This window comes from Porites lutea, chromosome 3 (genome assembly GCF_958299795.1).
Source record: "Porites lutea chromosome 3, jaPorLute2.1, whole genome shotgun sequence".
In the NCBI taxonomy this organism is placed as follows: domain Eukaryota; kingdom Metazoa; phylum Cnidaria; class Anthozoa; order Scleractinia; family Poritidae; genus Porites; species Porites lutea.
Window position 1 is genome coordinate 34334509 of NC_133203.1, and position 16372 is coordinate 34350880.

Here is a 16372-nt window from a genome sequence, read left to right on the forward strand (position 1 = left end):
ACGATACTCTTTTTAAACAATGCGGTATTACTTTTATTTCCAAGATTATACATACCTATTTTTTACAAACAGCCGACGAAAAATTGGCAGCAAGATCTTTCTTTTATTTAATTAATGCAGTATACTTCTGACTGCATATTCCTTGGAGAACGCGGCGACTACAAACAATTACATCACTTTATTTCGCACATTGATTATATTGTTCATTAAAGTTTATAGTATCAGTTGTCACAATAAAACGTCGCTTTGTAATTGACACCAAGCAAGATCCACGCGTCAAGTTGATATCTGTTGTTTGAAGGGGCGTTCAACTGCAAGTGTTATTTCGCGTGTAGTTATTTGCTTCGGTTGGAAATGAACAGCGACAGCGAGGTCGAGTTTGACTCATCAGACGATGATTTGTCAAGCAATGTACAGCATAGTAAGAGGCCTTTCACTAGGCCATTCGTGCATCTAAAAAAGCGCTTGCGGGGTGCACCCTGCAAGAGCAAATACGAGGCTCTTAAAACAGCTGGCAGAGTCCGTGATCTTTGTTTTACGAAGAGATACTCAAATGCTGACATCGAGGGGATGCTGAAGTCCAATTTTCCAAGTTTGGCTGGTTTGGATCTCACCAAGTAAGTGTTCATTCGTAGTGTGTGCCTTAACTGCGTCGTCGTCTTCCATATTGTTGTCCTTTCAAGCAAATCATCCTGTTTTGTTTCTTCCCAAAGACTGAGATTCCTAAAGTCGGAAAAGAGTGGCCACTCAATGAAGGTTCTATTCCAAGGTATTCCAACTGGACTTGAGCTCGCGAAGGAATTTAAAGGGTCTACGACCAAGAAAATATATATGCATTGGAAATCCAGTTCAGGTAATTTTTTTCATGTCTTCGAGAATGCAGGGTCTAAAGTACAGGTCACATTCCATCGATAAATTGCCAAACCACACAGATTTCCCTTGATCTATAACAGCATTTGGTTAAGGGACTAGGGGTAAGGGACACTTTTAATGCGATTTATTTACCTGTGCGAGCAAGCTCTCCATTTGGGCGATATCGGAAAAAGACACAAGAGGCACGCTTGAGGAGACGCTAAAACGGGTGGGCGGGGGCTTCGCCGCTCGCTCGCGTGTTCTCGCGCGGCTCGCTTCGCTTGCCCAAATAAGAGAACTTGCTCGTAGGCTACCTGCATTCTGACCTGTCTTTTAGACCCTTGAGAACGTGGCCATAAACATCTGAAAAATGAACCAAGTTGCCCTTTACTTAATATTTGGGTGCAGGTGAGCTGGCAAAAATCCAATGTGCGCCATCTTCTTTTAAAGCCATTTAATGGCTGATTTTACAGTAGAGCAAATTCACGTTGTAGTCCTTGCTGCTGTATACTTAGAGCACAAAGAAATTTCATCAAGCAAAACATATCAAGGGTGCAGGCATTAGTTAGTTTATAATCAGGACAGACTTACCTGAATAATATTCCCTAATTAAGACATACCATAACTCCTCTATAAAGCTCCCTGCGGTGGCTTGGTTATTTCAAGCCCATTAGAGACAAGGGATTTATCAGTGGAGAGGCTTATTTGAAAGTGGAGAGGGGGGGGGGGGGGGGGGGCTTGAAAGAGGAGTTTTGTTAGTTGCGTAAAATTGAATGGTAACTGGTTGTTCCAATACAAGTTCTTTCGGGTTAACTCTGTCATTGAAATTAATTAAAAAATTCAATCTCTTTATACAGAGGCAGTCAAAAATCCATACCCTGACTCTTGTTTGACAGCCACTTTCTTGTATCCCCAAGGTGGCCATGGCTCATCTGTACTAAATCCACCTTGCATCTAAGTTCAGAATTTCAAAGACGTCTGGAGATTGCACAAAGTTGACATTGGATTATGCTTAAGGGAGGGTTGTTTGCTGGAGGTTGCTTGCACAAGAATGTTTGACTGTACAGAAAATTATTTTGTCACTATCTATAGAGTAAGGGCAAAGTAGACATTATAAGCAATTCACGTGAGTAACAAAACAAAACCACAGAATCTCAAAAAACTTTCTGAAAGCCTAGGTTACTATTACTTTTTGGAATGTTGGTGAACTTAATTTCTTATGGCCTAACTCATTATTAGCGGAAACCACTGTGGTTGGACAAGGAAGAAGATATATATGTAAAAGAGGACTCGAACTGAAGTTTGAGTTGATATAGGCAAGGAAATTCCACACATGAATTAGAACAACATATAAATTGATTATTGTCAAATCTATCGAACACTTTTTTTTTTTCCTAGGTGTAACAGCAACAACATCAAATCCAACATTCAATCCAACAACTGCCACCCCATTAGTGACCATCTCATCGACCTCAACCACTACTTCATCATCGAGCACTACATCGACCCCAATTCCATCATCCAGGACAACATCTACCGCTATTTCATCATCCAGAACTACATCAACAACAACATCATTACCCAGAACTACATCAACCACAACATCATTACCCAGAACTACATCTACCACAACATCATTACCCAGAACTACATCAACCACAACCGCGACATCTACACCTTTATCAACTGCAACCACACCACCAAGGACTGCAACTACCTGTATATCGTCCACAACTTCTTTAACTGGAACTACGTCATTCTTGACTTCGTCAATTGGAGTTACATCATCACTAAATTCATCAGCTGCAGCTACTCGCACATCATCTTCGACTTCATCAACTGGATCTATGTCAACCCTGACTTCATCAACTACCAGCTCATCACATAGTTTCTTACCAGCTTTCACCTCATCAACAACCTCCTCTTCATCCAACATCCCATCTACAGCCATGCCATCACCTGCATTCTCCATTCATACAGGACTAGGTAAGGAGAGTTACAGCTCATAGACAAATATTCTAGAGGGGGTGTCCGAAGTACCATCATTGTTAAGTAGCACACAAATACACTGACTAGGCATACCGTATGCAAGGTTCTTTTATCAGCCTAGGGACAATATACAGAACATAGGCAGATACAATCCATATAACGTTGCCCTAAGCTGTTCAGTGTGCGAACTTACCGACTCTGACGTTGCACATATTTTATAAACATTAAAAACTATTTTTCCAGAAAATAAAAAATGTAAGAGTATAAAAACTAATCAAGGGAAAGTACGTATCTACAAGAAGAAAATACTAACCTGGCTGCAGCTGCTCACAGATTCCAAATTACACAAAAGTCCCCTGAATGGTACTCTTATAAAGGAACAGTTATCATTATTCAAGAGCAATAGTTACATTTTTTTTTTTTTTTGGGGAGGGGGGGGGAGGGGGGTAGGAGAGTTGCTTTATGAAGTTTAACATACAACTTCATGAAACAATAACCTTGGTATAATATAGTTTACTTGAGCATTTGTTGGTCTTAGTGAACAAACATGATTTATTTGTTGCTTATCTAATCTTGTGCCAGTTATATATACATCACTGCGTGACTAATTATTGTTCTCATATTAATTATTGTTTCATTTTAAAATAATTTAGGTTCAAGTAGTGCAAGAGCAACACCCACATCAGCAACAGCCTCTATTACAGTTACGGCAACACCACTGTCAGTTCCTAGAGATGGTTGTAAGTTAACTGGAATTATGTCTGTGAGAGTTTGATACCTTTCAAAAAAAATTGTTGCTTTGCACTCATGATCATTGCTTTTAATTTTGTTGATGGGAGTATTTTCTGAGACAGAGCATTGAAAATCAATGTCATAATTAGCAAATACATCAATTTTGTTGTGAATCTCTGAACATTTCACTGAACGTATTCTTGTGTTGCTGTTGAAGTACGTTGAAGTAAAATTAATATGACAAAACACTTGATGTCAGGCCCCTCGGGAAACCAGTTAGTTTTGTTTTACCTCAAGCCCTGATTTTTCCCCAAATGAATCTTAAAAGGTCTCGTTTAATACAATGAGTAGGCCCATGATCTGCTCTCACAAAGTCATGCTTTCATAATTTACAAGCAATAAAATGTCTGTTTGTTGATCGTCACCAAAATTGATGGAATTTTAATTTTAAGGCAATTTAAATGCTCAATCCAGCACAACACTTTTTTTTTTACCAGTATCGACAAGAAGGCTCCTAGCAAGATTAGCTGGACAAAACAATGCAAATGATGGTGAGTGATATTTTTATGTTATCTCTATTTCTCTTAAAAACCATACATTATATATAATACAAGGCTGTGCTTTAAAGAAAATTTAAGGGAGCCCAGTGCTCTTAATCTCTGAAACTATAGGTGACCAGCATGTGATTTGTATGAAAAAAACTAAGATTTTCTAGTCGCCCAAGAGCAAAAGTTGGGCACCAGGGGCCACCGGGTGCTGCTACAGCACAGCCCCATATTATTATCAGAAAGTTATAACCCCTTGTGAGTTTCTGATAATTATTATATAATAAATGTAAATAAACTGAATGAAGTCTACATACCTTCAAACAATAACCACTCCAGTAGAAGGGTTGTTACCAAGATTTCAATTCAATGGTAAACTGATATGCATGCATTAAAAAGGCAATGAGAAGTCATTTTCTTTTTCTTTGTTTGTTTGTTTGTTTTACTTCCCGTGCAGGTATTTTTGGAACTTGCTCAAAGTAACAGGCTGGGGAAATTCCTGTTTCCTCGCCTAGTGACTACTATACGTCTCCTTTTCTTGTTTTTTGGGTCTTTTACAGGTAGTCTGAGTACCTGAGGAGTTAATTGTTGACCTAACTGCCAGCCCCTCCTTCTTCCTTGAGAAATTGAAACTGCTGCAAGAAAAAATAATGTTGACATGCATTTAACAATAAGCCCATCAAACTGTCGTCTAAGAACTCAAGGCATTGTTGATGGCTAATTTCAAATTCTCTACCTTTCCCACAGACATATCCCTAAGTCCACCTGAAGATGATGATCTGGTTGTCTTGGATCACAGTCCAACCCATTGTAAGGAAAATACTGGTGTAATATAGAATCTAATACCATAAATTAAACTCCCATGAATGTTTTGGATTTTGGGAAATACGTTCCTGTATTCTGGGGTACTTATTGGTAAACTAGGCTAAGTTTATAAGATCCTAATTACGATTCTCGATTTTTATACCACCAATATATAATACTCTTTTGTGGATTTCCAGTTTTTCTGTTACACAACCTGTCACCTCGCAGCACTGATGAGGTCGGAATGGTTCAGATGAAATATTTGTGTCATTATTATTTTTATTATTTTTTGGCGCTGAGTTTTGGAATTTTCTGTTAGTATTAAAATTAATGTTGTATGAAGGAGATCATAGATCAGATTGTTCATTACCAGAAGAATAAATGAGCTTGTGTTAAGTTTGCACCGTAAATATACTGTAATTTATATACATGTAGTGATAAGAACTCCTGCAGGATTTCACATAAAGTTTAACTGCTCAACCACTTAGCACAGGTGATCAAACATTATATTGTATTATTGCGCCGACATAAATGTAAGTTTACAGGCATATTACATAAGAAGTTATTGTATGAAAAAGTAATGGACATTTGAAAAAGTACTGAATTTTTGGTTATTGGGCAAATTTATTCAAAATTTATTTCCTTTGCCTACATGACTTGAAAGTCACACTGCTTAATTTGTTGCAATAAACTAAGATGCCTCATTCATTGTGAAACGTGTAAGTATGGTACATTATCATTTATCTTATCTGGATAAACTTGCTTGAGCTTTGATAGTAAAAACCTTTGCTGAAAGAAGAATTCTACTTTATCACACAGGATGAGGAAGACATGGTTAGACTACTTGGGCCATTTGAGGTAAGGGAGGAATGCAAACAGATGTTGGCACATGCAAATGTACCATAACAATAATACCTAATAAGCTATCTGGAATAAGATATGTAAAAGATGCTTACTAAGGGAAACAGCAGAAGGTTACTATATCTAACCCAAGGAAACTGATGTTTAGGATAAGGTTGAGATGACACTAAAATGTCAGCACTTTGTAAATTGAAATTGAAAAAGAAACTATTTTAGATGTAATGTTTATTTCTAATTTTTCTTATTTTAAACAGAAACCTAGACCTATTAACCCCTTGAATTTCTGGACATCTAACCTTAGTGTTCTTAATCGAGCCAGGTCCTCTGTGTCCATGCTCTCCGTGAGCGAGGATCTTTGCCACCAGGTTCTTGCGAACATAACCCTTGCAGACTGGGTTCTTAATCGAGCCAGGTCCTCTGTGTCCATGCTCTCCGTGAGCGAGGATCTTTGCCACCAGGTTCTTGGGAACATAACCCTTGCAGACTGGGTTCTTAATCGAGCCAGGTCCTCTGTGTCCATGCTCTCCGTGAGCGAGGATCTTTGCCACCAGGTTCTTGGGAACATAACCCTTGCAGACTGGGTTCTTAATCGAGCCAGGTCCTCTGTGTCCATGCTCTCCGTGAGCGAGGATCTTTGCCACCAGGTTCTTGGGAACATAACCCTTGCAGACTGGGTTCTTAATCGAGCCAGGTCCTCTGTGTCCATGCTCTTCGTGAGCGAGGATCTTTGCCACCAGGTTCTTGGGAACATAACCCTCGCAGACTGGGTTCTTAATCGAGCCAGGTCCTCTGTGTCCATGCTCTACGTGAGTGAGGATCTTTGCCACCAGGCTCTTGGGGACATAACATAACATGTAACACAAAATTAATCAAAGACTGCATTTACAACAACACTGACTACCCAGTATGACTTTTGACTAGATGACTTTCCAAGCTATTATTAGTTGTCATAAAAAAATATTTATGTATAATATATCTTTACAAGGGAAAGGATATCTTACCAAAAAGGTATAATAATTAGGTAAATGGGTTAAACATTCGTAAATAATGCCAGCAGGGAAAGATAATACTGCATAAGCATACTTTTAATATTAAGTTAACTGAATGCCCTCAAGCAAATACAGTACATCGATGTAATCATTAAAAATGAGTAGTTGATGTAGGAAGTTATCAAATACCAAATCCAAAACACAAGTTACAATAAACCAACATTAAATAACCACTAAATAACTGCGAACTTGATATAAAAATACAAATGAAAATACACTGAATAAATTATTACAGTAGGTAACACTGTGCTACTTTAAAAAAAAAAAAGTCACGCAAAGTCATAAACACTGGGAATTGCAAACAAGCGACAAGAGTACGACCAAAGATGAACACAGTCAAGATGAAAATAATGAGAAACGATGGAATACACCTGGAAAGTTACAAAGGAATGTTCAATGGTTAAGGCATGGTTGATTCACAATGACTTCTCTCAAAGCCAAAGAGCATGGTGGGGATACAAACTACCAACTACTTTGAAGTAAAAAGAAGGCACCATCAAAGAAAGAAGAACAATGAACCTCGAGATGTAAATATACAAGACTATATTAAGTAATAGAATTTTTCACATGCTGGAGATTGAAACAACATGTAGCTAGGAGAGAAGGCTGAAGGTTATTGGTCCAGGTTGGGGTTGAGGTTGATATGTCAGCTGACAGGGTGAATGGGTTAACTGCAGTCAGGTTACAGGTAAAGGGTATCCTCAACACTGAATGATAACTTTAGACCCTAAAGGAACTAGCTTAATGTATACCTTAAACCTCTTTAGTTTGAATGTGTACTTGAAAAACAAGGCTAAAAATAAAAGTACATGTATAACAGTCATAATTAAAAGCAAGAAAGTAGTATTATACACTAGTAAAAGTTTATTTGATAGAAAAATTAAATGATATAAATTTAATAGCTATGATATGTAACAGAGAAATAAACAATCCCAAAAAAATCAACAAGAAGCTAGATACTTCTAAATAAATTATATATTATTCTATATAAACTGACTCAGTTATGAACTATCATTGCATACAAAGTCTTATGTCTATTTACCAAACAAACACCTTTTTAGATAATTAAGAGCCTGTAAAGTACTCTTTAATACACCATAGATTCCAAATTCAATGGGCATTTCCACCCCTGTCTGCCTGAGTTGGACAGTTCACAATCAACATGAATTTGTCCAGTTGACACTAACAGTGAAGCTCACTACTCACCAACTAATGCTTAATCAGTCTTCTGGTCCAGTTCAAAGTTGAACAAACAGACTGCCCTCTTTGGGTTGGCAGGGTGGCCATTATCTGGACAGCATTCCTCCCTTCTGTTTTGCTATTTTTTGCAGGTTGAATTCAGAGGGAACATTCCTTGTGGAACTTCGGAAGAGGACCTCTCCAAGACAGTTCAGGGTAATCAGTTCAATGTATTTATCAGGGTACATGGAAATGAAGTATAACTACCAAAACGTGTCTGGATATTATGTTCACAATAATACAGATCACTTCTTGCACCATCGACAGACCTGTAAATGAAAATTGTAATTATTACATGAACAAGAGGCAATAACAGAAAATAATTATTTTCCACAAACACTCTTGTCAATACCACAATTGCCCTCTATCCTTTGTTTTAAGTCTACAGATCTCTTTTTGAAACAAGAAAAAGTATATTCTATCATTTTTTAATTTTATCGTTTCATGAACTATGATGAAATTTAACACCTTCCCTGTTCTACAAGGGAATCAAGTACAACATACATGTATATAACATAGACATGATGTACTGTAGTTAATTTTTCTATCTCTGATAAATGTCATTTCTTCTTTGTTACAACGTTATTAGAATATATTACCATACCCCAAAACAAAAGGGACACTTGTAAATGAATTAGGACTTGAAGACAAAGAACTAGAATCAACCAGGGTTGATTCATTTCAACCCGACCATAATTTTTGACATGTAATAAATATTTTTAAAATACTATCTTCTGATATCTTCTCTCTTTCATTATGTTATAGATGCAAGTCCAACCAGCAAACCACCAGCAGCATGCGTGATGTCACCAAAGGTCAAAACAACCACTACAACACACATTACCACTTCCACGACATCAACAAAAACCATCTCATCAGCCACGAAATCGAGAAATACCACATCATCCACTGCAGCATCAGTTGTTACCTCATCCACCACTTTGCCATCTGCCATCACATCAGCCACTACCCCTCCCAGTACGAATATCAAAACCGCTGACACCTCAACCACCCTATCAACAACCCCAACATCATTGACTGTCCCCCTTCATGCAGATGGTAAGGAAAACGTTTCCACCATGCTATTGTTGTTGAAAAGGCCATTAACTATTATTTAAATGGAGACAAGTTACTAATACATAGACAAATGAAACACAAATTACTTCGAAAGAGCGTGAGTTCTAGGGGGCTTGAATTAAAAAGGGTTAAATTACAGGTGTCTTTTTGAAATAATAAAAATTATATTTCTACCATTTTTTAATACTATTGTCTCATGGACTATGATGAAATTTACCACCCTCCCTGTTATACAAGGGAATTAACTACAACATACATGTATATAACATGGACATGATATACTGTAGTTAATTTTTTTATCTCTGATAAATTTCTTTCATTATGTTATAGATGCAAGTCCAACCAGCAAACCACCAGCAGCATGCTTGACGTCACCAAAGGTCAAAACAACCACTACAACACACATTACCACCTCCACGACATCAACAAAAACCATCTCATCAACCACGAAATCAACAAATACCACATCATCCACTGCAGCATCAGTTGTTACCTCATCCATCACATTGTCATCCACCATCACAACATCCACTGCCTCTCCCAACATGAATATCAAAACCGCGGCCACCCCATCAACAATCCCAACATCATTGACTGTCCCCCTTCATGCAGAAGGTAAGGAAAAAGTTTTCACCATGCTATTGTTGTTGAAAAGGCCATTAACTATTATTTAAATGAGATAAGTTAATGATACATAGACAAATGAAACACAAATTACTTCGAAAGAGCATGAGTTCTAGAGGGCTTGAATTAGAAAGGGTTAAATAACAGTGGAAGAATTAATTTAACTTTTGAGTTAGTGTAAGGATCAACTTAGTTAGAGTTCTATTAGCTCCATTTTTACCATGTCAGGACTGTGTGTATATCATCTTTTTGTAACAATTTTTCATATTCAGTCTAAGAGTTAAAACATGAAAAATATAAAAAAGTTGAGAAAGCAGTACTCAGGTATATATGTGGAACAGTTACCATTATAACCATTAATGGAAAAATACTGTGGACTGTTCTTTTTCAGAAGAAGACAGCAATCGAAAAGGAGAAAAAAGAAAGAAGAGGAAAGATCCAAGAAGCAGGAAAGACAGAAGGCAAAAAAAGAAAAAAGCTGATGCACAGTAATGTGATGGTGTCTGAACAGACCTTTTGCACCAATATGTCAGCCATATTAAATCAAATAGAATTAAGGGAGTATCAGGGGGTGCCCAAGCAGCATGAGTATTATCGGATATACTCACTCATTATTTACATGCGCTTCTTGGCCCAATTTTTCTTAAAGGGAAAAAAGATAAAGATCGCTGTACCGTGTTTTGATGTTTCTCTTTGCCCGAAAATCATTCATAAATACTGAGCGAATGCCCCCTGGGTTTCAATTCAATATGGCCACAATATCGGTAAAAAGGTCTATTCACAATATTACGATTTCAGACCACGATGCACGAAGACTACTAGAATTGTCACTTTATTACAGCCATTTTGAAATCACAGAATTTAGCCAGTAGCAATATTTATTTGATCTAGAAGTTGGTTTGATGAAAAGCAATAATAAAAAGGTCACCACATTTCATTTTGTACCCAGAACAGAAATGATACAATTAAGAGCATGAATGAGGTCCTTTATACAGATAACGGTTTAGAGCCTATCAGATTGCAGGGATTACCAGTGATTTCAAAATGGACGTAACAAAGTTTGGAATCAAGATTACCACAACTTTTTGGGTGAAAGAAAAAAACAAAACAAAAATAGCTTTTTAACATTGATTTTTTAGGCTGCATGTAGAGTAGTCGAGAGCATTTTAAACCTCCTTCAAAAGAAGTATATTTTAAAAAATTAACCATACAATCGAGTAAGGTTCAAAACATGTCATAGAATGCAAATTAGCGTAGAAAGTTACCGGGAAACCATCGGCAATTATTTAAATGGCAGTTATGACAAAAAATGTAAAGAGAGGGGGACAGATGAAGTGTTATCCCCTACTGACACTGTAGGGACCTTAAGATGCATCTATTCAGTCCATGGAAACAGATAGCCAAACATACTAATTTCGCAAAATTAATTTGGCAATAATAGTATCCCTTTTCTAAGAGGTAGCCCGGCTGTTTTTTTCCTGGTAAGACACAATTCATTCTATGCCTGCCAACTTTTTCTGGTCAAATGTGTCAGATTTTTGATCATGACGGTCCCAGTGAACTCCCGAGGTTTTCTGTAAATTTTCGGGAGCCTTCTGGGCCTTCCCGAAAACTTGCAAAGATGTTCTGACGGCCTTTGAGCACTTTCGAAACTGGTGTAAAAGACACCAACTTTAGTGTGCTTTGATTTTGTTGGAACACAAAAGTCATCCAGGTTTGAGAAACTGTCCTTGAAGTGCGAGATTGATGTCTTTAGTCCACAGGCGTGAGACTCGCGCACAGTGCATGAGAGTTGGCAGGCATACCCATCTACTGAATCTGTGCATCTTAAGGTGTCTACCATTCCTCATGAGTACGTGATATGAAGGGTAAAAACTCTTACAGTTTTAGCAACCGGAAATTTTTGCAAAAATAGTATTATAAGCTTATCAGTTTCAGTTGAGCTCCAGTTCCGTTGAATTTGTGTGACTGCATGAAGCTGTCGATTCCAATTTTGAAACTAGTTGTATTAAAAGATCACCGAAGTTGGCATGCAGTGATAAATGAAATGCGTTCAGCATAAACGTAAGTCTTTAATTTTAACCATTATTAGTATAATTACATTGATGAAGATCGAAAACAGTATAGTAATAGTCGGCGAATAGTCACCTCGACGTCGTCTCAGTGACTATTCGCCGATATTCACGTCGCCTGAGCCGACTAATTGTTTAACGTTTACTTGACTTTTATGAAGTTCATTTCGGCCATGTAAAAAATATAAAGCCTAAGACCTGCAGCAAACGTCAATGTTCAGTCATTGCAGAAAAGAAAGTTTTTCCTTGACGACTTGAGTAGAACTTGCGCTTACGCCGACTAGCAGGGTATAGTTTAATAATTATTAAAGGTTAAATACATTTGCTTGAACACTTACCTCACGTGTATTAAAGAAAAACCGCTTTGTGTTTCAGTAACATTCCGAGTTTGTTGAAGGGAAGCCACCTTATATATCAAACCGGGCGTTTCAACCGCTTGACACATGGATTAATGCGTAGATAGAGAGTACGAGTACAGATTTTAGAAATAAAATCACATAGGTTGCTACTTGGTTGTCACGTTTGTCACAAGTTATGGCGGCGGGGGAGGGACGAGAGAATCTGGGGACTAGAACGTTAGTCCCCTTCTTATTTCTCCTCACAGTTAGATGAGATAAAACGTCTGTTGAAATTGGAGAATATTTTTTCCCTTTTGACAAAAGGAACAAACAATCAATCAAGTATAGACACCATCTTTAGTGGGAAGTAAATCGCTATATACGTTAAGCAGAGTTGAGTCAGGATATAATTACACAAATCCTGCCCCTCCCCACCCCCACCAAAACCCCTTCAAAAAGTAAATAGATAAAATTCAAAATTTGTCCTTTGATTAAAGACCAAACTAAGTTTTAAAATCCTTTTTCCCTTTTTCTTTTTCATTGATTGCGGTCAATCATAATTTTAGCGAAGCTATTAGTACCACATGCTTTTATTGTATCGCAGAAACTCGCGAAGTTTTAGGGAGAATGGCCTAGATGGCCATGAAAGGGGTTTGCGTAAAACGCGGAATCCAAAAACCCACCCCGAATTCTGACGATTACTGATTAAAGTTTGGAAACTAAGTGAATCAAGTTTCTGGTAAGCTTGCTGAGCGTTAGTGGAACCTGATACACTCATGTATTCCTCAGCCTAATAACTAAACTTCAGATTCACGCGGCTATTTTTTCCGGGGTGTAGGGAAACCCATGTAACTGAGACATTTTCGGGTTGGTGGAACTGGACATTAAGCAGCCTCTCCGTCATGAGAATTACCAGTGGTTATGTTACCTTACCACCTGTCTTTTTTCGTTTGTTTTGTTTTGTTTTTTTTTCCTTAGGGACGAGAAGCGACGAGATAATAACTTCCGCCTTTCTATTTATGAAGAAACATTTCCGTTACTTTTTCCTTTGAAAAATATACCTTTTTCCGTACTTTAAAGATGTTCTCTACCTACCCTCTCCCCTCCCCCCCCCCCCCATTTTGACTGTCAAAACGATCGAGTTTGATTTACCGAGAAATCGGACCCGATTGAGTTTCCCTCTGACAGGATAAGACATTTAGAAATCGGGCCCGATTTAAGACAATTCGGACCCGATTAATTTAAATCGAGTCCGATGACTTTATCGGGCCCGATTTAACAACAATTCGAGCCCGATTAGTTTTGGAATCCGATCTGAAACATATCGGACCCGACTAGAAATCGGACCCGATTTGTTATCGTGCTCGATTAAACGAAATCGAGTCCGAGTTGATATTCGGGTCCGACTGAAAAAAGTCGAACTCGATTACCCAGAAACCGGTAAACATCCAAATTTCTCAACTTCCTTGTCCATTCCCGGCCACCAAACTTTACTACGGAGCCGATACTTCGTCTTCACTATACCCTGGTGCCCTTCGTGTGCCAGCCGCACCACCCTGTCGCGCAGGAGCTTGGGAACCACAATCCTTGTGCCGCGAAGCAATAGCTCACCATAGACGCATAATTCGTCCTTGACTTGTGCATACGAGGGAAGTGTACACCGGTCCCAGTCCCCTGACCTCACGCAACTCTTTACTATCGTCAATTCTTCGTCAAAATAGGAAGCTTCTTCAATTTCTGTAGGTGATAGAGCAACGGGTATACAGCTTATAGCAATGGCTCTGACAAAGTCGTAGTCTTCTCCATGGTCCACTTGATCCAAGGAGTTCAAACGGGACAACGCGTCGGCTATATTTGTCTTCCCTGGGCGGTACACCACTTTAAAATCGTACCCTTGTAGTCTTAAGACCCATCTCTCTATTCGGGCGCAAGGCTTTGAAGTGCGGGAGTAGACACGCTCTAAAGGCTTGTGATCTGTTTCCAACTCGAAGCTCTGTCCGGAAACGTACATGTTGAACCGTTCACACGCCCAAACCAAGGCAAGTGCCTCTTTCTCTGTTTGGCTGTAGCGTCGTTCCACGTCAGTTAGGCTCCTCGACGGGTAGGAGACAACTCTCCACATTCCCCCCTGCTGCTGGGTGAGAACCGATCCTAATCCAACTGGAGATGCATCGGCAATGATTCGCGTTCTGCAGCCAACCTTAAAATAAGCCAGTGTCTCTGCCTGGGTGACTAGACGCTTCAGTTCCTTAAAGGCTGTTTGTTGCTCTTTACCCCAGTGAAACACGATGCCCTTCCTGGTTAACTCTTGAATAGGCTTGGCCACGGACGCCACGTCAGGCATGAACTTAGCGGAATATTGGACAAGACCCATAAACGATCGCACTTCACTTGCGTCTTTGGGAGATCTAGCATCTCTTATAGCAGCAATCTTCTCTTCGGATGGGTTTATGCCGTCACTAGTCAGCTCGTGACCAAAGAACGTAAGCCTTGACAATCTAAACTCGCACTTGTCTCCGTTCACCGTCAACCCCACTTCACTCAGCCTATCTAACACTGCAAAAAGACGCTTGTCATGTTCCTCCACGTCACACCCATGAACAATGAGATCGTCCGCAATGTTCGCAACCCCAGCACAACCCCTTAACACATCTCTAATGATCTGCTGATATTTCTCCGGCGCCGACGTTACGTCAAACATCAACCGCTTGTAACGATAAAGCCCTCGATGCGTGGCAAAGGTAGTGATGTGGCGACTTTCCTCACCGAGTAAAATCTGGTGAAAACCCCACTTGAGATCTATCTTGCTGAACGCCGTACTGCCATTCAAGTCGTGTAACAGCTCCTCAACGGTTGGAATTGGGTGACGCTCTCGGACGATTGCTTCATTTGCACGACGCATATCAACACAGACTCTTACGTCGCCATCGCTTTTGGGAACCACCACCAACGACGAAATCCATCCTGACGGCCCCTCCGGCACTTCCTCTATAATGTCAAGCTCCAAAAGTTCATCCAGCTTTGCATCCACCTTCTCGCGTAACCCGAACGGTATCCTACGTACATGCTGCGCTACAGGCTTCACCGACTCATCAATGTGTAGCTTAAGCTCGTAGCCCTTCAAAAGACCAACACCACTAAACAAGTGCTTGTATTTCTCTCTGACATCGCCGTCCGATCGCCCACCGTCAACACTGTTTGTCTGAAAAGGACCAATACGCAACAGGTTTAGCGCCTCGGCAGTCTCTCGGCCCAACAGCGTGCGACCATCGCCTTCAACCACCACAAAATCAGCATTACTTCCGTTTTCAAACCCAGCCAGCGTGACATCTGCCGTGAACGTTCCTAGGGTCGGTAAAGGTTCTGTACCACCATAAGCAAAAAGTTCCTTTGCAGATTTGCGAGATTCACAGTTAATCCCCTTTTGCTTTAACAACTCCCAGGTCTGCTGGCCCATAACATTACATGAAGCTCCCGAATCAATGAGAACATCGGGTACGTCTACACCACCAATGACCAGCGTTACCAAAGCGCCCCTTTGTTCCTTGCGATCATTCACCTGTTCCACTGAAAAGGCATAATCGGGTCTTTGCGAATGACCTGATGCAGCGAAATCTCCTTTGTCTTCCTCTCCAGGGCTAGGTCTTCCAGTCACGAGGTTCGTCTCTCGCCCTCCGCGTCCGCGTCCACCTCGACCCAGTCCACCAGCACTCCTGCCTCCTCTGCCGCGTCCGCCTCTGCTACTCTCAGGTCCTCTAGATCCCGAATGGGTCCTGCTTAGCTGATGGAGTCGAGGGCATTTAACTTTGAAATGGCCTGTTTCGCCGCACTTCCTGCAAGTTTGACCACGCGCCGGGCACTTTTTGTCTTGACTGAAGTGTCCTTCTTGTCCGCAGCTAAAGCACGTCTTTGCTTTCCTGGGATTTTTGTTTCCATACAGCCTGCCACCCACTGCATTGACCTGGTTATCTGCTTGGTCGGTACTGTATTGCTTCAGTTGTCGATCAACCGCTTCTTGGGATCTTGCAACACGCAACAATTCATCTAACGTAACAGTTCCTTCCTTTTCCAGAAATTTCCGGCGTAAATGGCTCGAATAACACTTGTCTATGAGCTGATCGCGAATGTAGTCATCCTCGCCGGCGCCAAAATCACAAGTCGCTGCTCGCCTTTCTATGTTCGCCTTTGGC

The 16372-nt window shown here is 40.0% G+C and overlaps 2 protein-coding genes and 2 long non-coding RNA genes across 5 annotated transcripts in view; 3 read left to right on the forward strand and 1 right to left on the reverse strand.

Annotated features, from left to right (window-relative positions):
- LOC140931018 (cobalamin trafficking protein CblD-like) overlaps nucleotides 1–16372 on the forward strand; it is a 182854-nt gene that overhangs the window by 125506 nt on the left and 40976 nt on the right. The gene's annotated exons all lie outside the window — the stretch shown is intronic.
- On the reverse strand, nucleotides 10–8178 carry LOC140931012 (uncharacterized). 2 transcript variants are annotated; one of them, XM_073380761.1, is made up of 6 exons: nucleotides 8039–8178; nucleotides 6080–6616; nucleotides 4436–4753; nucleotides 3155–3209; nucleotides 1730–1806; nucleotides 10–811 (listed from the first exon to the last, which is right to left on the reverse strand). In XM_073380761.1, the coding sequence occupies exons 2-3, from the start codon at nucleotides 6580–6582 to the stop codon at nucleotides 4630–4632; spliced, it is 627 nt and encodes a 208-aa protein (XP_073236862.1). In that variant the 5' UTR covers nucleotides 6583–6616; nucleotides 8039–8178; the 3' UTR covers nucleotides 10–811; nucleotides 1730–1806; nucleotides 3155–3209; nucleotides 4436–4629. The 2 variants fall into 2 exon arrangements, with proteins under 2 accessions (XP_073236862.1, XP_073236861.1); XM_073380760.1 differs by having other exon boundaries at nucleotides 1730–1830.
- LOC140931014 (uncharacterized) lies at nucleotides 3291–4925 on the forward strand. Its single transcript, XR_012164915.1, has 3 exons — nucleotides 3291–3581; nucleotides 4071–4124; nucleotides 4866–4925. It is a non-coding gene; the product is annotated as an uncharacterized lncRNA (long non-coding RNA).
- Nucleotides 8162–11410, forward strand: LOC140931013 (uncharacterized). The gene is made up of 3 exons (XR_012164914.1): nucleotides 8162–8227; nucleotides 9479–9763; nucleotides 10164–11410. It is a non-coding gene; the product is annotated as an uncharacterized lncRNA (long non-coding RNA).

Bases quoted from the DNA above. Each gene is read 5' to 3' on its own strand.
- LOC140931012 (XM_073380761.1), bottom strand. From the start codon at position 6,582: ATGGACACAGAGGACCTGGCTCGATTAAGAACCCAGTCTGCGAGGGTT. The intron at 4,754-6,079 runs GTTAGATGTCCA...TTTTTCTTGCAG, and splicing joins GCTCGATTAAGAACACTAAG to CAGTTTCAATTTCTCAAGGA.